Here is a 14,525-nt window from a genome sequence, read left to right on the forward strand (position 1 = left end):
ACTTATTCTAGCATGACATTAAAAGATACCCTGCCCCTCCAAACCCCAACTCACACTGGCCGCTGAGCTTCCTTCCCAGAGCTGCAGACACCTTCCCACCACACTCCTTTCCTGCTCAGCATGCAGGGAGCATGAACTGTCTTCCATTATCTCAGTTTAATAATAATAAATGAGAAAGGTTCTTCACCGCTCTCCAGAGAAAATGTGAAATATGACCGTGTAACTTTTAATCTATCTTCCTCTACCTGAAGGGTCCAAGCGATGCAGAACCAGCCTGCAGTGAGCCGTGGGGGGAGAACTGAGGTGATCTCAAACTGAGGCATCACTATGGAGCTTTCCCTACCACTCCTCCTTCCAACCCTGGTTTGTTTCTCACTGATACAAATCTGGTCCAGTGCTCCGGACGGCGCTCACACATAGGTGTGAATCTGAGTCAACGCCGCTGCCTGTAACCCATTTCAGCTCAATTTATTAGAGTTCTGTATGTTCAACTCCTGCTTAAGCTAAAAATAGTAAGGGCCTATCTAAGCACACAGAGCTGCTATTTATTTTGTGAAATGGCTTTACAGTACCGCATTAAATTTCAGTTCTTTAATAAAAATAGGTTCTCTGGTTTTCTCTCAGCCCCAGCGCTGACAAAACCTGACAAGTTTTCCTTTAAACACTTCATGGCCTTCCCTGGCACCAAGAACAACAGAAGAGAGAAATATTTGTCAGAGCGAACAGCAGAAGCATCGCTGGGATCAGCACGCCTCAGATGTTCCTGGCAATACAGCGGTGGGCTTGCTAAGCTGTTCACAAGGAGCCTTTGATGAGACAGTTCATTGATAGCGAGCATTAAATAAAGCCTCCCTGCAGCCACCCACTTCGGTGATTGCCATCCACACAGCTCTGCTCAAAAATAAACAAAGTTAATCACGTAGCAAAAGAGAGTGAGACTGGGAACTGATCGCTGCCACTGCACAGGAGCTGCTGGCTCTCTGATGAGATGCTGATCACCCTGCGAATGACAGCCTTAGCATGTTAGAATCAATGCTGCTCCTCAAATGCACATCCGTACAGAGTAGCTTTCAGCATGCGAGCTGTGAACTGTTTCTCAGGGACGTGCAGAGGCCAAAGCAAGAAACACAGAGCAAACTTCAGCCGCTTTGCTAAGCTTGCTATATGAACCTTCCAAGGGGAAGAACAGCAGAGGAGCACTGCTTGTTGCCAACCAGGTGCATCAGCCACAGAACAACAGGTCTGAGTGCCCACGTGCCATCTGAGCTCTGCTACCTTTGTCTCTCAAGACCTCACACCTCTGATACAACCTCCCCACTTCAATCCATGGTGTTCCAGTCCTGCCCTGCATTTCAGTAAGCAGGAGGGATTTCAGCAGGCAGCAGAGATCAGACAGTGATCTTTCCAGCTCTCTGCTCACACTCTGACTGCTGGCAGTGGGGCTGTAATAGCCTGGCACACAGAACTAGAGCTTGGGAAGGGAAGCATTTTCTTGCAGGTAACCGCACATTTTTAAAGGTTATTCCACTTGGAAGCTGTATACCCGAATAAGTCTCTAGCCTTCAATTTATAATCAGAAACTGTAAGAGCATACCTTTGTCCACCGACAGAGCTTCACTCCGGAGTGGCTTCCTATCAGCTTATAGCCTGAAAACAAGAGGTGAATCAAACCATCAGTTTTAATCTGCAATAACTGAGTCACGAAACAAACTAAATGCTTTGCAAAATTAAGCATCTCTATTCTCAGTACTGCTCCTCCCTGCTGGGAGGAAACACAAGAAAATGTAGCAGGCTTAACTTTGCTGGTTTGGGGCATTACCTTTACTCTGACCATGGGTATTCACAAAAGGATAATGTATATTTTGCAAACTGATGCTGAAATCTTCCTGTGGCCAGCAATTGAAGTCTCTGGCTCATTTCAGGGACTGCACCAGCGCTACCAATCCCTGACCCAGCTGTGAGCTGCTGGTGCCACCTGGAGTTTCTGAGCTCCATGTAAGTGACACTGACTACCAGCACTGCGTGCCAACATCTCAGCACAGAGCCTGCAAAGCAAACACCCCCAGCAGCACCAATCTCTGGGCAATGTCTCTGCAGCAGATCTCGCTTCCAATGCCAGGATGCGGAGCTCAGCACAGCCAGCCAAGCCGAGGCAATGAGGAAAAAAGAATATCAGTAAGAACAGGCAGCAAGAGCCACCAACTACTTTGAAAGGCAATCTCAAGCAAGGTCAATAAGCACTTGAAAAGCCCAGTCCTCAAAGTTCTTCTGAAGTCAGCTCCTGATTTTCAAAACATGCTGAAAAAACACACAGATCAAAGCTTATCTCTGTATCAAACAGTGAGTCAAAGCAGGACAGAAGTGGTTACTGAAGTAGTCCAAACTAGTACAGATACAAGCTGTCTCCTAACAGCACTTGCCTTTGGATACGAGTAAAACAGAGACATTATGGACACCCTGGTGCTAAATTTAAGCAGTAAAGACAACAACCCAACTGCAGCTTGGGGAAGCAGAATGATTTCTTCAATACCAGTGGGGTCAGCCTTTGGGTAACATTAATCCAATCCTGTTGTGTTATTGCCTACCACAAAACTACAAGTACAGCTGTATTTCGAAAAGAAAGAAGCAAGGAGCCACCGAGTATGAGCAGATTAAGAAGAATATCAGCCCGGCAAGGATTGTTTCCTGAATCTACAAGGCACTGCAGAAAGCAAATGAGAACATCAGTTAGGCTGCGCCTACTAATCACCACAGGAAACACTTGCATGAAAGGTTTGCTTCTATTTTCAGTTCATTTCATGACATTTACCTAAACAGATGAAGCAGCAGGAGCACGCTGCCAGCCTCGCTCCAGCTATACTTGTTACTGCGGGTATTAAGTGGCTCGTGCTGTATTTGTATTTTATGCAAGACTGAACAGTGATGGGAAAGAAATCGGCATCTTCTCACAGCACAGGACTGGCTCTGACTTTCAAAGCAGCAGCAGCTGTTACAGAGGACCTTTATGAAGGTATTTGCAAGCAGCCAGCCACAAGGGCCTCCAGCTACACAATCCAATACTTCAGGTTATATTTAGCGCTGGCTTTGGATTCCAGCTAAAACAAAACTATTGTTTAAGCAATATTTGGTTTACCTATGGGCTGCAGGCTAAATTTGTCCGAAGGTGATTAAAAATAAGAGTGCGATGGGGGGCTGAAGAGATGCTGCTCAAAGGCAAACTCCTGTTACACAACCACAGTTCAAAAGAACAGCTTTCTTGTGTATCACCACCACTGTTGTTGCTTTCTCTTGGGCTAATTATGCCCTTAGGGATAATGCTGAAGAGACACTGCACCTATACCCAATGCAACCAGCTGCTACATAAATTAGGTGATCTGACTGTTGCACTTGTTATTTTCAAGGGGACGGTGCTGAGGGGAGGAGCAGGTTTTATTTCCTTACAGCCTCATAACACTGTCCTGGTGTGTTTTATCTGCAAGAAAACAGCTATGACATGAAAAGAGAAGAAAGGCAGATTCTTTTCTTTCTCTCTTGTTGGCTCCTGTCATTCAGCCTGCAGATTTAAAGAACAGTTCTTTACTTTACAGTTAATGAAAATAAAAAATGAACAAATGTGCCAGACACTTGATGGGCAGAACAACACAAGTCACATACAAACGCTTGGGCTAAAGAACAACTGAGATCCTGCAGAGCACACATTGTGATCCCCCCAGCTGCAGCACAGGGGAGCTCACATCGCCCTCCATTGTCCTTCTCCCAGCTTTACTCAACTCGTTAGCGTGTATCATGCTGAGACGCATTGCAGAGCTTTAGATTCCTCCCCTGGAACAACGAAGCAGACAGCCCTAGCCCAAGCTGTTCTGTAGGCTCTAACCAGGGGCAGGACTGGCAGTTCCATCAGCAGCTTTCTCCAACAGCAGCAGACTCGCTTGCTCCATTCGAAGTCTGCCATCAAGCCTGGTCCAGCACACCCAGGCTCACAGAACCTCACCTTGTTTTGTGAGTGCATCCCTCAAGGCTGCAGTTATCATTTCTCTCCTTTCACCAGCCTCCTTCCTCCCAGATGTCTCTCCAAGCAAACTTGTTCCAGCATCTCCATCCTCCAGTTCACGTTCTCTCTGTTTGAAGACAGGGAATTGCACTTAGATTCAAGCTTGTTTTATTTCTGGGACAGATGAAGGAAGACAGACATCACTACAGCGATTTAGACAGCCCTGGGAGCTGTGCTCTCTACAAATCACACCAAGAACACCACCAAAATTTGGTGATCACCAAAGACCCTGCAAGAAAAGGCTGTTTCCTTCATGCAGCTCCAGACAATGAGCTGCTGCATCCCACACATCCGGCTTCCAACAGCTGCACCTTTATAAACATGCTTAAGCTCCTGGAATTTACTTAAAAGAAAGAAAACAACACAAATACTGAAGTACCAACTATTAGCATAAGTTAAAGGAGAAACAAACAAGCGCGTTAAGAAAAGCGTGAATCTGCCACTATGTAAGTGTCACTTCTGAGACTCTATGGGTATTTATTGCTTTATGTCTGCACAAAGAAGCATGAAAGTGGAAATAATTACTTTGATATTTCATGCTACTTGTAATCTGTCAGTTCTTTATGGCTTTTTTGAAGTATTAGAGAAGTTACGGATAAACAACACAGACCAACAGAGGACATTCTGTTTCCACGCAATAAATTCAACATAAAAGTCCTTTTTGTGCCATGAAGTCATGAAGAAGTTCGTGTTGCTTCCAGTTTGAGTTTACCCATTATTAGCATCACTAATGAAAGCAGTGCTCTTCGCTACCCCAGCTGTGTTCTTTGCACAGAGAAAGCATCCCAGCCCCATCACTAACCTGCATCACCCAGCACCACCCTGAACACCTCCAGGGATGGGGACTCCCCACCCTGTCCATAAGGAAACTCTTCCTAATGCCCAATGTAAACCTTCCAGCTGCAGCTCCAGGCTGCCTCCTCCCAACCTCACTTGTAGCCCCAATAGATGACTTTGCAGCCTCCTTTCAGGCAGCTATAGAGAGCAATGAGGTCTCTCTCGGTCTCCTTTCCTCCAGACTCAACAACCCGAGGATGCTTCACTGGTAAAATATTAACATTGCTAGAAAAGCCTCGTGCATAAGGAAGGAAGGAGATAAAATCCTCAGCTATTAATTCTTAAACAAAGAGCTTCTCCCACATCATTTAATCCAGAGCTAGGCACAGCCATCCATATACAAAGGAAGGGCACTATGTCAGCACAGATTCATTAGCCATCCAAAGAGAAACACAGGGCAGGATTTCTGAACAGATTCATCCTGGCATATCTACTCCCCAATCTCATGCCAGGTTAATTCCCCCAGAAGAACTCAATATGCATTATGTAGCACATCATAATATTAAAAATGCAGAGATTCACTTCACTACAAATAAGATATTGGATCCCAGGCAGCCTTCAGGGAAAGTCCTGAATTAAAGGGTTTTGCATTTCTACCTGCCTGTCGCGCTGCTGCAACAGCAGGGAAAAGCACCTAAACATGAAATAACAAATAAATAGAATTGCCTTGCTGGCAAGGCAGAGGCATTTATTTCAATAATCATCTTCCCCTCAGAGATGCTGTTAATAAATGTTTTTCCCCTCTCATCCTGATGCAGAAGGCTGTAAACAAAACAATCATCTGTTTCCCTCTGATCCGCAGTACCTGACTTGCTCTGCCTGGCAGGCGACGGGCTTTGGGCATTCACACCCCACTGAGTTTTACTTATTTGCTTAATAAACCTTTCATATCTATTATTTAGGGATTGAACGCAGAGAATGAAGTTAAACCTGCACAGAGCAAACTTCTCCAGCTGCGGTGATTTAGCAGAAAGCCCTGTAGTAAATCTAAAGCAAGTTACAATCTTTCCCTAACAAATCAAGCGAGCGGTGACAAGAGCCAGCTCCTCGTGTCCTTGAAATACCTCCCTGCCAGGAGACTGCAATCACACCCACCCTGCACTCACACAGCGCCCACAGTCAGGAAGAAGCAGGAATCAATCCCAGCTTCTGGGATACTCGCAGCACAGCACAGCTCCTGCAGCCCCGTGAGCCCAGCAGGACCTGCCCTGCCCTACACAAGAGGTGTCTGAGCTCTCCCTGCATTCCCATTTCATCAAATGCTTTCCCAACTACGATTGCGAGCAGGAAGAAAGGCAAATTGCATCAACTCCATGCAAAAGCAGCCTTCCCTGGGCTAAACTATGTTAGTGTTTTTAGCCTCATTGCTGTATTCATGTGCCAGAGCTGAAAACAACACATTCCCTGAAAAGCTTTTACTCCAGGAAGGAAAACAGACAGAATACAGCTCAATTTTGGCTGAGCTTGTTTCCTACTTCACCTCCCCCTGGGCAAACACAAGGCAACCCCAGCCTTGTCCTGACTTAGTGCATCATCCATCAGGGCCGCCTCCACCTCCTAACGAGTGAAAGGTGCACACATTAAGAAAGCAGTAATACATCAGAGGCCGCAGACAAGAGAAAAGGAGCTGAAGCTAAGGGAAAAATGTTGGCAAGGTTATCGGGAAGAGACAGCCTGGCAGCAGTAGTACAACTTGCTCAGGGGAATGGTTAAATGAAGTATTAAAGTTCATGAGTTCCGTGAATGAAGAGCTAAAATCCCAAGCAAGCAGAGCTCTGGTGACAAGGGAGCAGTTAGAGCACGGACAGATCTCCCCTTGCACAGTCCCAGCCATTGGGACACTACAGTTTTCCTGGCAGAGCAGCCTTCCCATGAGACACAAACCTGAGTGGAAACACCAGCACAGGGCATCAGCTTGCACTAAAGCTCAGAACAGGGACAGAGCAGGACTGCTGCTCCAGGTTCAAAGTGCTGACTGTCCTAACCAACGAGCTGAACTGCAGTTTGTTCAGCCCGTGGATTAATGATATCTAGCTGCTGTCAGTCATCACTAAAAACTGCCCTGAGCATTCCTAGGAGAGCACAGAAATGAGTATTAGGAACTCAGACTGAGTAATCAGTGAACCAGCGAGCACCCTAACAGCAAGGAAACCTTATTAAGAATAGCTGCTGGTGTGTATATAATCACAGGTTACATACCCACTGCATACACCAGTGCCCAGTTAGGCATGCGAGGCTGAACTGAAGCAAAAAAGCAGACAGGAGGAAAGCAGAACATGACAGCTGAGGAGCAGGGAGCTCAGCAGTTCATTCCTCTGCCCTGGATTGAAAAAGGAGGAGGTGCGATCAAAATCATGGTATGGATTTTTGGGCAGTGTCCCAACAACAGCCAAACCCCACAGAAGGGCTGATACCTACAGAACAAAAACCTGAGAACAGAAACTTCCACGAATCTTCAGTGAAGAACCAGAGAGGAGTTTTCATCTGTATCTGCCTTATTCTATAATGCCAGGAGGTCTGAGCAGCAGGCACTGCTCAGAATGCTGCTCCAACAGCCCTGCAGCTCAGAGCCCATCGATGCCCATTTTCTTGTATGCTCAGCATCAGAATCTTCAAGAACACTTCCCAGGGTGCACACACATCTGCAGGGCTGCAGAAGGGATGTGGGGATTGCTTCACAGTGCTGTAATATCACGGCTGTGCTGTAGGGAAGGCTTTTTACAAGCTGTAGTTAAACCAAGTCTCCATTTCACACGCTGCTTTACGGTTCTGTCGATATTTGTTGGAGTTGGGAAGCTTCATTGGACACACCATAAAAACGACTGATTTTCAAAGCAAACAAGAATCAAAACTGAAAGAAACGCGCCCGTCTCCCCCCAAAAGTGAGTAGTTTATATTTGAAAACTGGGACATATATTCACGTTTTTACTCCTTTCTCCCACGCTACAAGAATCAAAACTAAAACCTAGGAAACAAGATTTCACAAGCATCCTCCGTTCCATTTCTTTCTCTTCCTTCCAGTTCAGGACTAAGGAAAGAACCTTTTGTGTCTACACCCATCTTTCACATAACCCAGACACTACATGGCCCCTTAGTGAGAGCCCCAGGCACAGCTCCCATCTCAAGAAGGTCACTTGGCCCAAAACTGCATGTGAGCCTGTGATCAGCGAACTGCAGAGCAGCAAGGAAAGGTCCTATTTGCACTTCTGCTACATCCCCAAATAGGGGCCATATGCAAGTCTTCCAAGTACTCAATTAACAGTTCCGGCCTATAATCTGTTCAATTATTTGCATTAGCCAGCTTTTCAGGACTATTAGATCAAAGGACACAAGATTATTGTAATTATAATCTTCTAAAGAATACTTGATTAAACCCAAACGGAAATTGCTTGGTTTCCACCATAATTAATCTTCATTAACTGTAAGAAAATATAGACCTGACACCCAAAGCCCTGCTCAGCATCCTTCATGAGCAAAGTCCCACTTTCCAAAGTTAGGAGCTGTTTGGCACTCCATCCCCAATCACGGTGACAGCTGGGTTACAACAACCCTCCACACACAGATATTTGCCAACACAAACACAGACCCAGGCTGCCCACTCTGGAGCTATAGCAGCTCTGCCTGTACCAGTAGCCAAAAGGATGAAGCTTTCCCCATGCAAAAGTTTAGCCATGCTATTAGCAGAAAAATCCACAGCACGGTTTGGCACACACCTAAGCAGTCTGTGCACACTGTGGAGCTCATCTAGGAGAACACAGATGCACACATAGGACCTAACACCTTACTCAAACACATTCCTTTGGCAGCAGATGCTGTGCTCCAGGCCATCCTTGTGCTCGTCACTCCTTGGATACAGCAGCAACACCAATAAGGCACCTCCTCCCTGCTCCTTTCCATCAGCAGATAATCATTCTGTGCATTGATTTGTGGATTTCAGCTGCGTTATTTGTCTGGCAAGAACCTCAGAAAATGCAGAAGAAAGAAATACCTCAAGAAACAGAGCAGAAAGTTTGTGGGAAATGGTAAGCAGATGGGCTGGGCTGCTGCAAGGCAAAGCCTGATCACCTCCAGCAATGGACAGAGAACAGAAAAGGCTGCAAATAAAGAGGAAGCTCAATACTCAGGGGGACTTCAAACTTCCAGCCTGTTTTACATCTTGATATCTAACAGCTTTGCCTCACTACCCATTTATTGACTAATTTACAACAGACTAAAGAGCAGCAAGGGGTATGGGGTCTACCAACCAGCTCAGAAATAAGGCTCTTTATTCATAGACCTCAAAGCTCTTTACAGAGGCTCATCAGGGAAAGACAGTATCACACTGCATGCCAAAGGCTGCCCAGGCAGAGGTAACCTTTACAGCACTTTTCCTCCCTTTTCCACCAGGTACTCCCAGGATTTACAAGGTAAAGTTAAGCCTCAAAATCACTTTTGTTTGCCTAACATGGAGAATTACAATATATTAAGACACAAAGAAGAATGTCTTAAAGGAAGTGGATAAGGTGAAATGTCCCTGGGCCAGATTTCAGGGATGGAAGCCCCCCCCCTCCTTTGTATTTATGCTCAGAATGTGACTATCAGAATCATTAAGCTTTGTTTTAGAAAACAGGAACATTCATCACTGAACTGTGCCAACAAAACCTGCCCATTTGATTACTCCACAGCCCATCCAAAAACATTAGATTATTATTACTCCTCATGCAGCAGTTTATAAATATGAAGGTTAAAAAAGCCATTTAATTCCCTGGGAACTGGTCTACATTGATCTGCCTTTCCAGTTTATCGCCATCTCCCAGCTGTGGGAGATAATCTACATTAAGAAATGGTTTCCCTGTGATTAATTGCAGTCTGGCAGGCCACAAACACACCCATTAGATTTCACATTGCACTGATAAGCATATTTCAGGGGTGCATCAACAGCTTAGTAGGACAGTACCGCAACTACACAGAAGTTTCCCTTTATACTAAATATATATTCAAATATATTTGAATGATTTCCCTTTGATATCTCCTTCTGCCAACTCCTGAAGTGTAATATAATCCTGGGATACCCACATTTGAACTCACTGGCTCCTATACAGGTAATGCAGATACAGAAACCCAGAGCACTTGCCTTTATAGGCAAAGATTACTGCAGGAATGGATGACATCGGTGTAAAGGGAAAGAATGTCAGAATGATTTCACACCAGTCAACACTCTGAGAAAGAATAAGTGACCAAAAGGGACAACACAACTCAGCTGAAAAAAGGAACCTCTCATTGCACGAATTCATGGCTACTGGAGTGAGGGGAACTTAAGAAAGCCAACAATGCATTGCATTTAAAGAACTGTGTCTCCCAGCCTGGGAGCAAAATGCCCCATCGCAATGAATTACTTCCACAGAAACAGATCTTCCTGCTCCTTTGTATCAAGTCTTCAGCATTTATTTTCATTAGAGTAAATAACATCACCTGTGGGATCTTTTTTTACAATTCAAGTGTTCACATAAACCTGCTGGCAAATGAATACATTCCCCAGGAGATTCACCACCAAGACAAAGTCATTCTTTCTCCCATCTAATGCAATGGATAGCCACCAGGTCAGGCTCCCTCATGAAATATTCACCCAGCTGTACACTGCTGTCACTCTGGAAACAACACACCTGTCCAAGAGGGCTGAAGACTTACACTGAAGTCATCACTGAAGTCTGTTTCTCCGTTACCTGCTCAGGTTACAGCAACATGAAACCAGAAGTGTATTTTTAATCAGACAGTGAGAACTCAAGGCCTAAATTTTCACAGAACTGCCCGTCTCAAATCATCTCTCATTCCTGCTGCTACAGAAAACACAGTTCCCTTTTTGTCACTGACCTCTAGTGGTGAGCACACACAGGAGAAGCACCACCTCACAGCACGATTACTGTGAGCAATGTAGACCCTTTCCCCATCAACAAATGAAAAACACACTTCATTTTTTCCCCTTTGCAAACCACAGCAGGTAAGACAATGTTCTGCTATTCAGGGATGGAAGCTCTCACCCAGCAGGGTGACTAACCCCAAGCTTAGCAGAGCTATGCATTAAATCAGACTTGAAGGCAAGCAGTAGGGTTTACCTTCCTCCCACTCTACAGACTAAGGATCAGAGATCCCAGTACTCCCGTGCTAGCTGTCTTTCCTCCTAAGCCTTCAGCTTGCTGTGACCCCAGGTTTGCCTTGCTACAGTCCAGCTGCGTAACCTTGGCTCAGGCTGGCAAGGTTTCAGGAAAGCAATGAGAAATCCATACTGTAGAGTTGTGCAAGGCAAGAAAGGTAAATTGCAGGTTTGTTGAGATGAGAATACAGTACGTGTACTGTTGGCACTCCACTCTCTTGCCATGACATATCAGCACTACACACACCTACATTTCAGCCAAGTATAATAACGGGATTTGTGTTTAGACACAGATAACAGTGGCAGAGTTGTACATTCAGACATTTGATATTCACCAGGGAAGTCATTTCCCTCAGCCTGAGAGCAATGGGTTATGCTGCAGCATTTGCTCAGCGAACAAGTCAAAGCCAGTTAGCAAACAACTAAATGCAACATACTTCCAAGCACGTTCTTTTCTGGGACAGGTTTGCAAACAGTTCATGTTTAACTAGACTCTGCAGGTTTTAATCCAGCAGGCAATATTTTAATCAATAACAAAGACCTGGCAGCTCTGCAATTGCTATAATAGCAGTACCTTGGCTTTCTTCATGTGGTTCATGATTTTGCCGAGATCTTCAACATCAACAACAGAATCTGCGCCTCCAGCTTCCTCAGCATCAGCTTCCTCCTCACTGGTGGTTTCAAACAATTCTTCAGCCTGTGTAAGTGACCAGAGGAAAGAACAGGAACATATCTGCTGTGATAAACAGAATAAACTTCACTCACACTAACCAGTGAAAACAATTAACACTCATAAAGACTAATGAGAAATATGCTGTAGGCTGCCAATAACTTGTACAAGAGGAGATGCCCTTATTTCTAGCTGTTCAGTAGTATGCAGACCACATGAGCCACAGAGCCACTCAGTCAGATCTGCACTAACCACTGGTCCCTCTTTTTGGATTACTTTGTCCACTAACCCCCATCTCATACCCATCTCCCCTCTCTATTCCATACTAAAGAAGGATCAAGCCTAAGCCCCTCACAGCACTTCTCTGGCCCATGGGACAGGAGGAAAAAGTCAAATAGCACTTCAATATGCACCACACCAGAAATAAGAACCCACAGATTTCAGCTCTACCTCAGTGTTCTCAAACTCTGGTGCTCCACGTTCATTATTTGAACTCTCCTTACTCTGCTTCCCTTGAGATTTGCACTTCCCCTTCTTGCACTTCCCACTGCAGGGCTTCTTTTCCCCTCTGCAGAGGGCCTGGAGACGACTGAGGAACTTGGTTTTCCAGGCATCAAAGTCAGCCTCAATGCTGCCATGCTTGCTCTGTACCACATTGCAGTCCCCCTCAGCACGAGTCATGATACGCCTGGCACTGAGCATCCACAGCCACCTGTCAATGTTTCTTCCAACCTGGGATGGGATGGAAATTAGAGAAACTGAATGAAGATCAAGTGAAAACGTGCAATTAAGAAAGCAAAGACAACAGAACTGGTGAGCTACAGGGGCTGCAGGATGGCAAAGCAGGGATTTCTGGACTCCCCATCACCTGCTGACTCAGATTGTGGACACAGGTCAGTCTAATCCCCACTACACACCCTCAGGCTTTCATTGTAAACATCTCTGACCCCAACCACTCACTGGTGCTACTCAGTGTTACTGTAGTTAGGAAGATTTAGCCATTCAGAGGAGCAGAATAGAAAGGTAATGCGAATATACTCACCATGTTGTAATGTTCAACATAAACTGAGTTTCCCAAGCCAAACACAGCGTATCTCAGGCCCTTCAAATACGTTTTGCCAAAGCGAAAGTCATTTGAAGTCTCTTCCAACCACTTGCAGAACCAGGCTGCGCTCTCAGTTGGCTGCCCATCTGTGTACGTAGCCACCAGGAACACACAGATGTTCCTGCTGGTTGTCTGTTGTATAATAAAGAGAACAGGATAGGAAAGATCACTGTGGTTTTCAAAGCACTTTACATCAAGACAAACTCTAACAACACACAGAGAACTGGAAGGAGTCAGAAGACATGGGGTTTTTTGTTAAGTGGATTGGAAATGCTACAGGGTAGTAATCTCAACAATGGTGAGTGCCCATCCTCTATGCAGAGCCTCCCAAAATCAGCCAAGAAATATCAACAAAAACACGACAGCAAATTCTGACGTCCACCTCCCCTACCCAATCAACAGCTTCTTGAACAAACTCTTGCAGTGATATCACCTCCCACAGATTCAAGAGGCAGCTATCAATATTTACAGGTGAAAAATCGATCAAGGATTGCTCAATATAAATATGTCTCCAAGGAATTTTCTTACTTCAGGCTCTGAAGGTGATGGAGGCATCACAATCCATTCATTCTGGTGTTCAGTCTTTCCCCAGGTGTACCCCTGTCAGAGCCACAGAACCAGCTCACACAAAATCAGGCTCTGTATCAGCATATTCTACACGATGTTTTACAGTAACTTTCAAGATCAGTGCTGAGGACTGATGAGCCGTGCTTTCCTACATTGAATATAGTCAAACCAAGTAGCTCTGGGGACTTCCAGGACTACAAGAGAAACCCCAAGAGGAAAAGAGCCTTGACAATCTCCAGAAAACCTTGTATTAAAGTACCTACCTCCTCTGCTAGACAATCATCAGGATCATAGTCTCCCATGCTAATGACTTCCACGGGCAAATTAAAGCAAGTAACAGCTTCAGCCAAATCCTCTGCGAATCTCTAAGAAGTTAAAGGTAGAAAATTATCAATGACAAACCCAGCTACAGCAAACGCCAAGGAACCTCCATGTGCCCAGTCATAAGATTTCTTACAGTGCAGACACTCGAAAATTGGACACTGCACCACAGCTTTCACATCATGCGCTATTTTCTAATGAGCTTTCCAATAAACTTTCATAGCTCAGTGTTTACAAGGCAAGTAACACACTGGAATCTCAACTTCAGGCGTGTGGATAAAGTAGTAACTTATACCTTTGCTGTGCCAGTCTGAGACCCATAGAAAATCTTCACCCCAGCGACATAGACCTCCTTTGTCTGCAGAGCAGCATATCCATTGACTGCTTTGTCTTCTACTAGCTCAGATGATGATAGATTCCCATTGGAATTTTCATCCTAAGGAAACAAAAAAAAAGCATTGTGTCTCTTTTCCACACACAGATTTTGGGTTCTTCTTAAGAATGTACTTAAGAACTCCCTCACCTTCCTCCTGGCTTTGGTAGTGAAGAACTGAATAGCAATCCAAAGGCCGATCCCAAAAGCAGTAACAGAATAGATGTAAAACCTGTACAGCCATAAGGACACCAGGCAAGTGTAGAGAAAGCTCCACGTATCCATTGAGACATCTAAACCTGGAAGAAATCACAAATGTAGCAGAAGCAGATTCCTTCAGAAGGAAATCAGAACAAGAAAACCACACTACACCCACATTCTTATGCTCTCAGGCTCTGCAAAAAAACAGCTCTCAGCTGAAGACAACATTACTATTGAAACACAGACCTCCACGTTCTCAGCAGTGCATAT

The 14,525-nt window shown here is 45.0% G+C and overlaps 1 protein-coding gene across 5 annotated transcripts in view; it reads right to left on the reverse strand.

The window, feature by feature from the left end:
- LOC107322608 (S-adenosyl-L-methionine-dependent tRNA 4-demethylwyosine synthase TYW1-like) overlaps positions 1-14,525 on the reverse strand; it is a 43,898-nt gene that overhangs the window by 28,389 nt on the left and 984 nt on the right. For 4 of the 5 annotated variants that reach the window (XM_015880804.3, XM_015880802.3, XM_085521796.1 and 1 more), the window contains exons 2-9: positions 14,205-14,353; positions 13,977-14,117; positions 13,624-13,725; positions 12,731-12,925; positions 12,139-12,420; positions 11,593-11,715; positions 3,992-4,118; positions 1,595-1,647 (exon numbers count right to left, since the gene is read on the reverse strand). In XM_015880804.3, coding sequence (XP_015736290.3) covers positions 1,595-1,647; positions 3,992-4,118; positions 11,593-11,715; positions 12,139-12,420; positions 12,731-12,925; positions 13,624-13,725; positions 13,977-14,117; positions 14,205-14,353 — 1,172 coding nt within the window. The remainder of the gene's footprint in view (positions 1-1,594; positions 1,648-3,991; positions 4,119-11,592; positions 11,716-12,138; positions 12,421-12,730; positions 12,926-13,623; positions 13,726-13,976; positions 14,118-14,204; positions 14,354-14,525) is intronic. The other variant, XM_015880803.3, reaches the window with a different exon arrangement.

Source organism: Coturnix japonica, chromosome 22 (genome assembly GCF_054131305.1).
Source record: "Coturnix japonica strain WE chromosome 22, WE-NBRP24, whole genome shotgun sequence".
Taxonomy (NCBI): domain Eukaryota; kingdom Metazoa; phylum Chordata; class Aves; order Galliformes; family Phasianidae; genus Coturnix; species Coturnix japonica.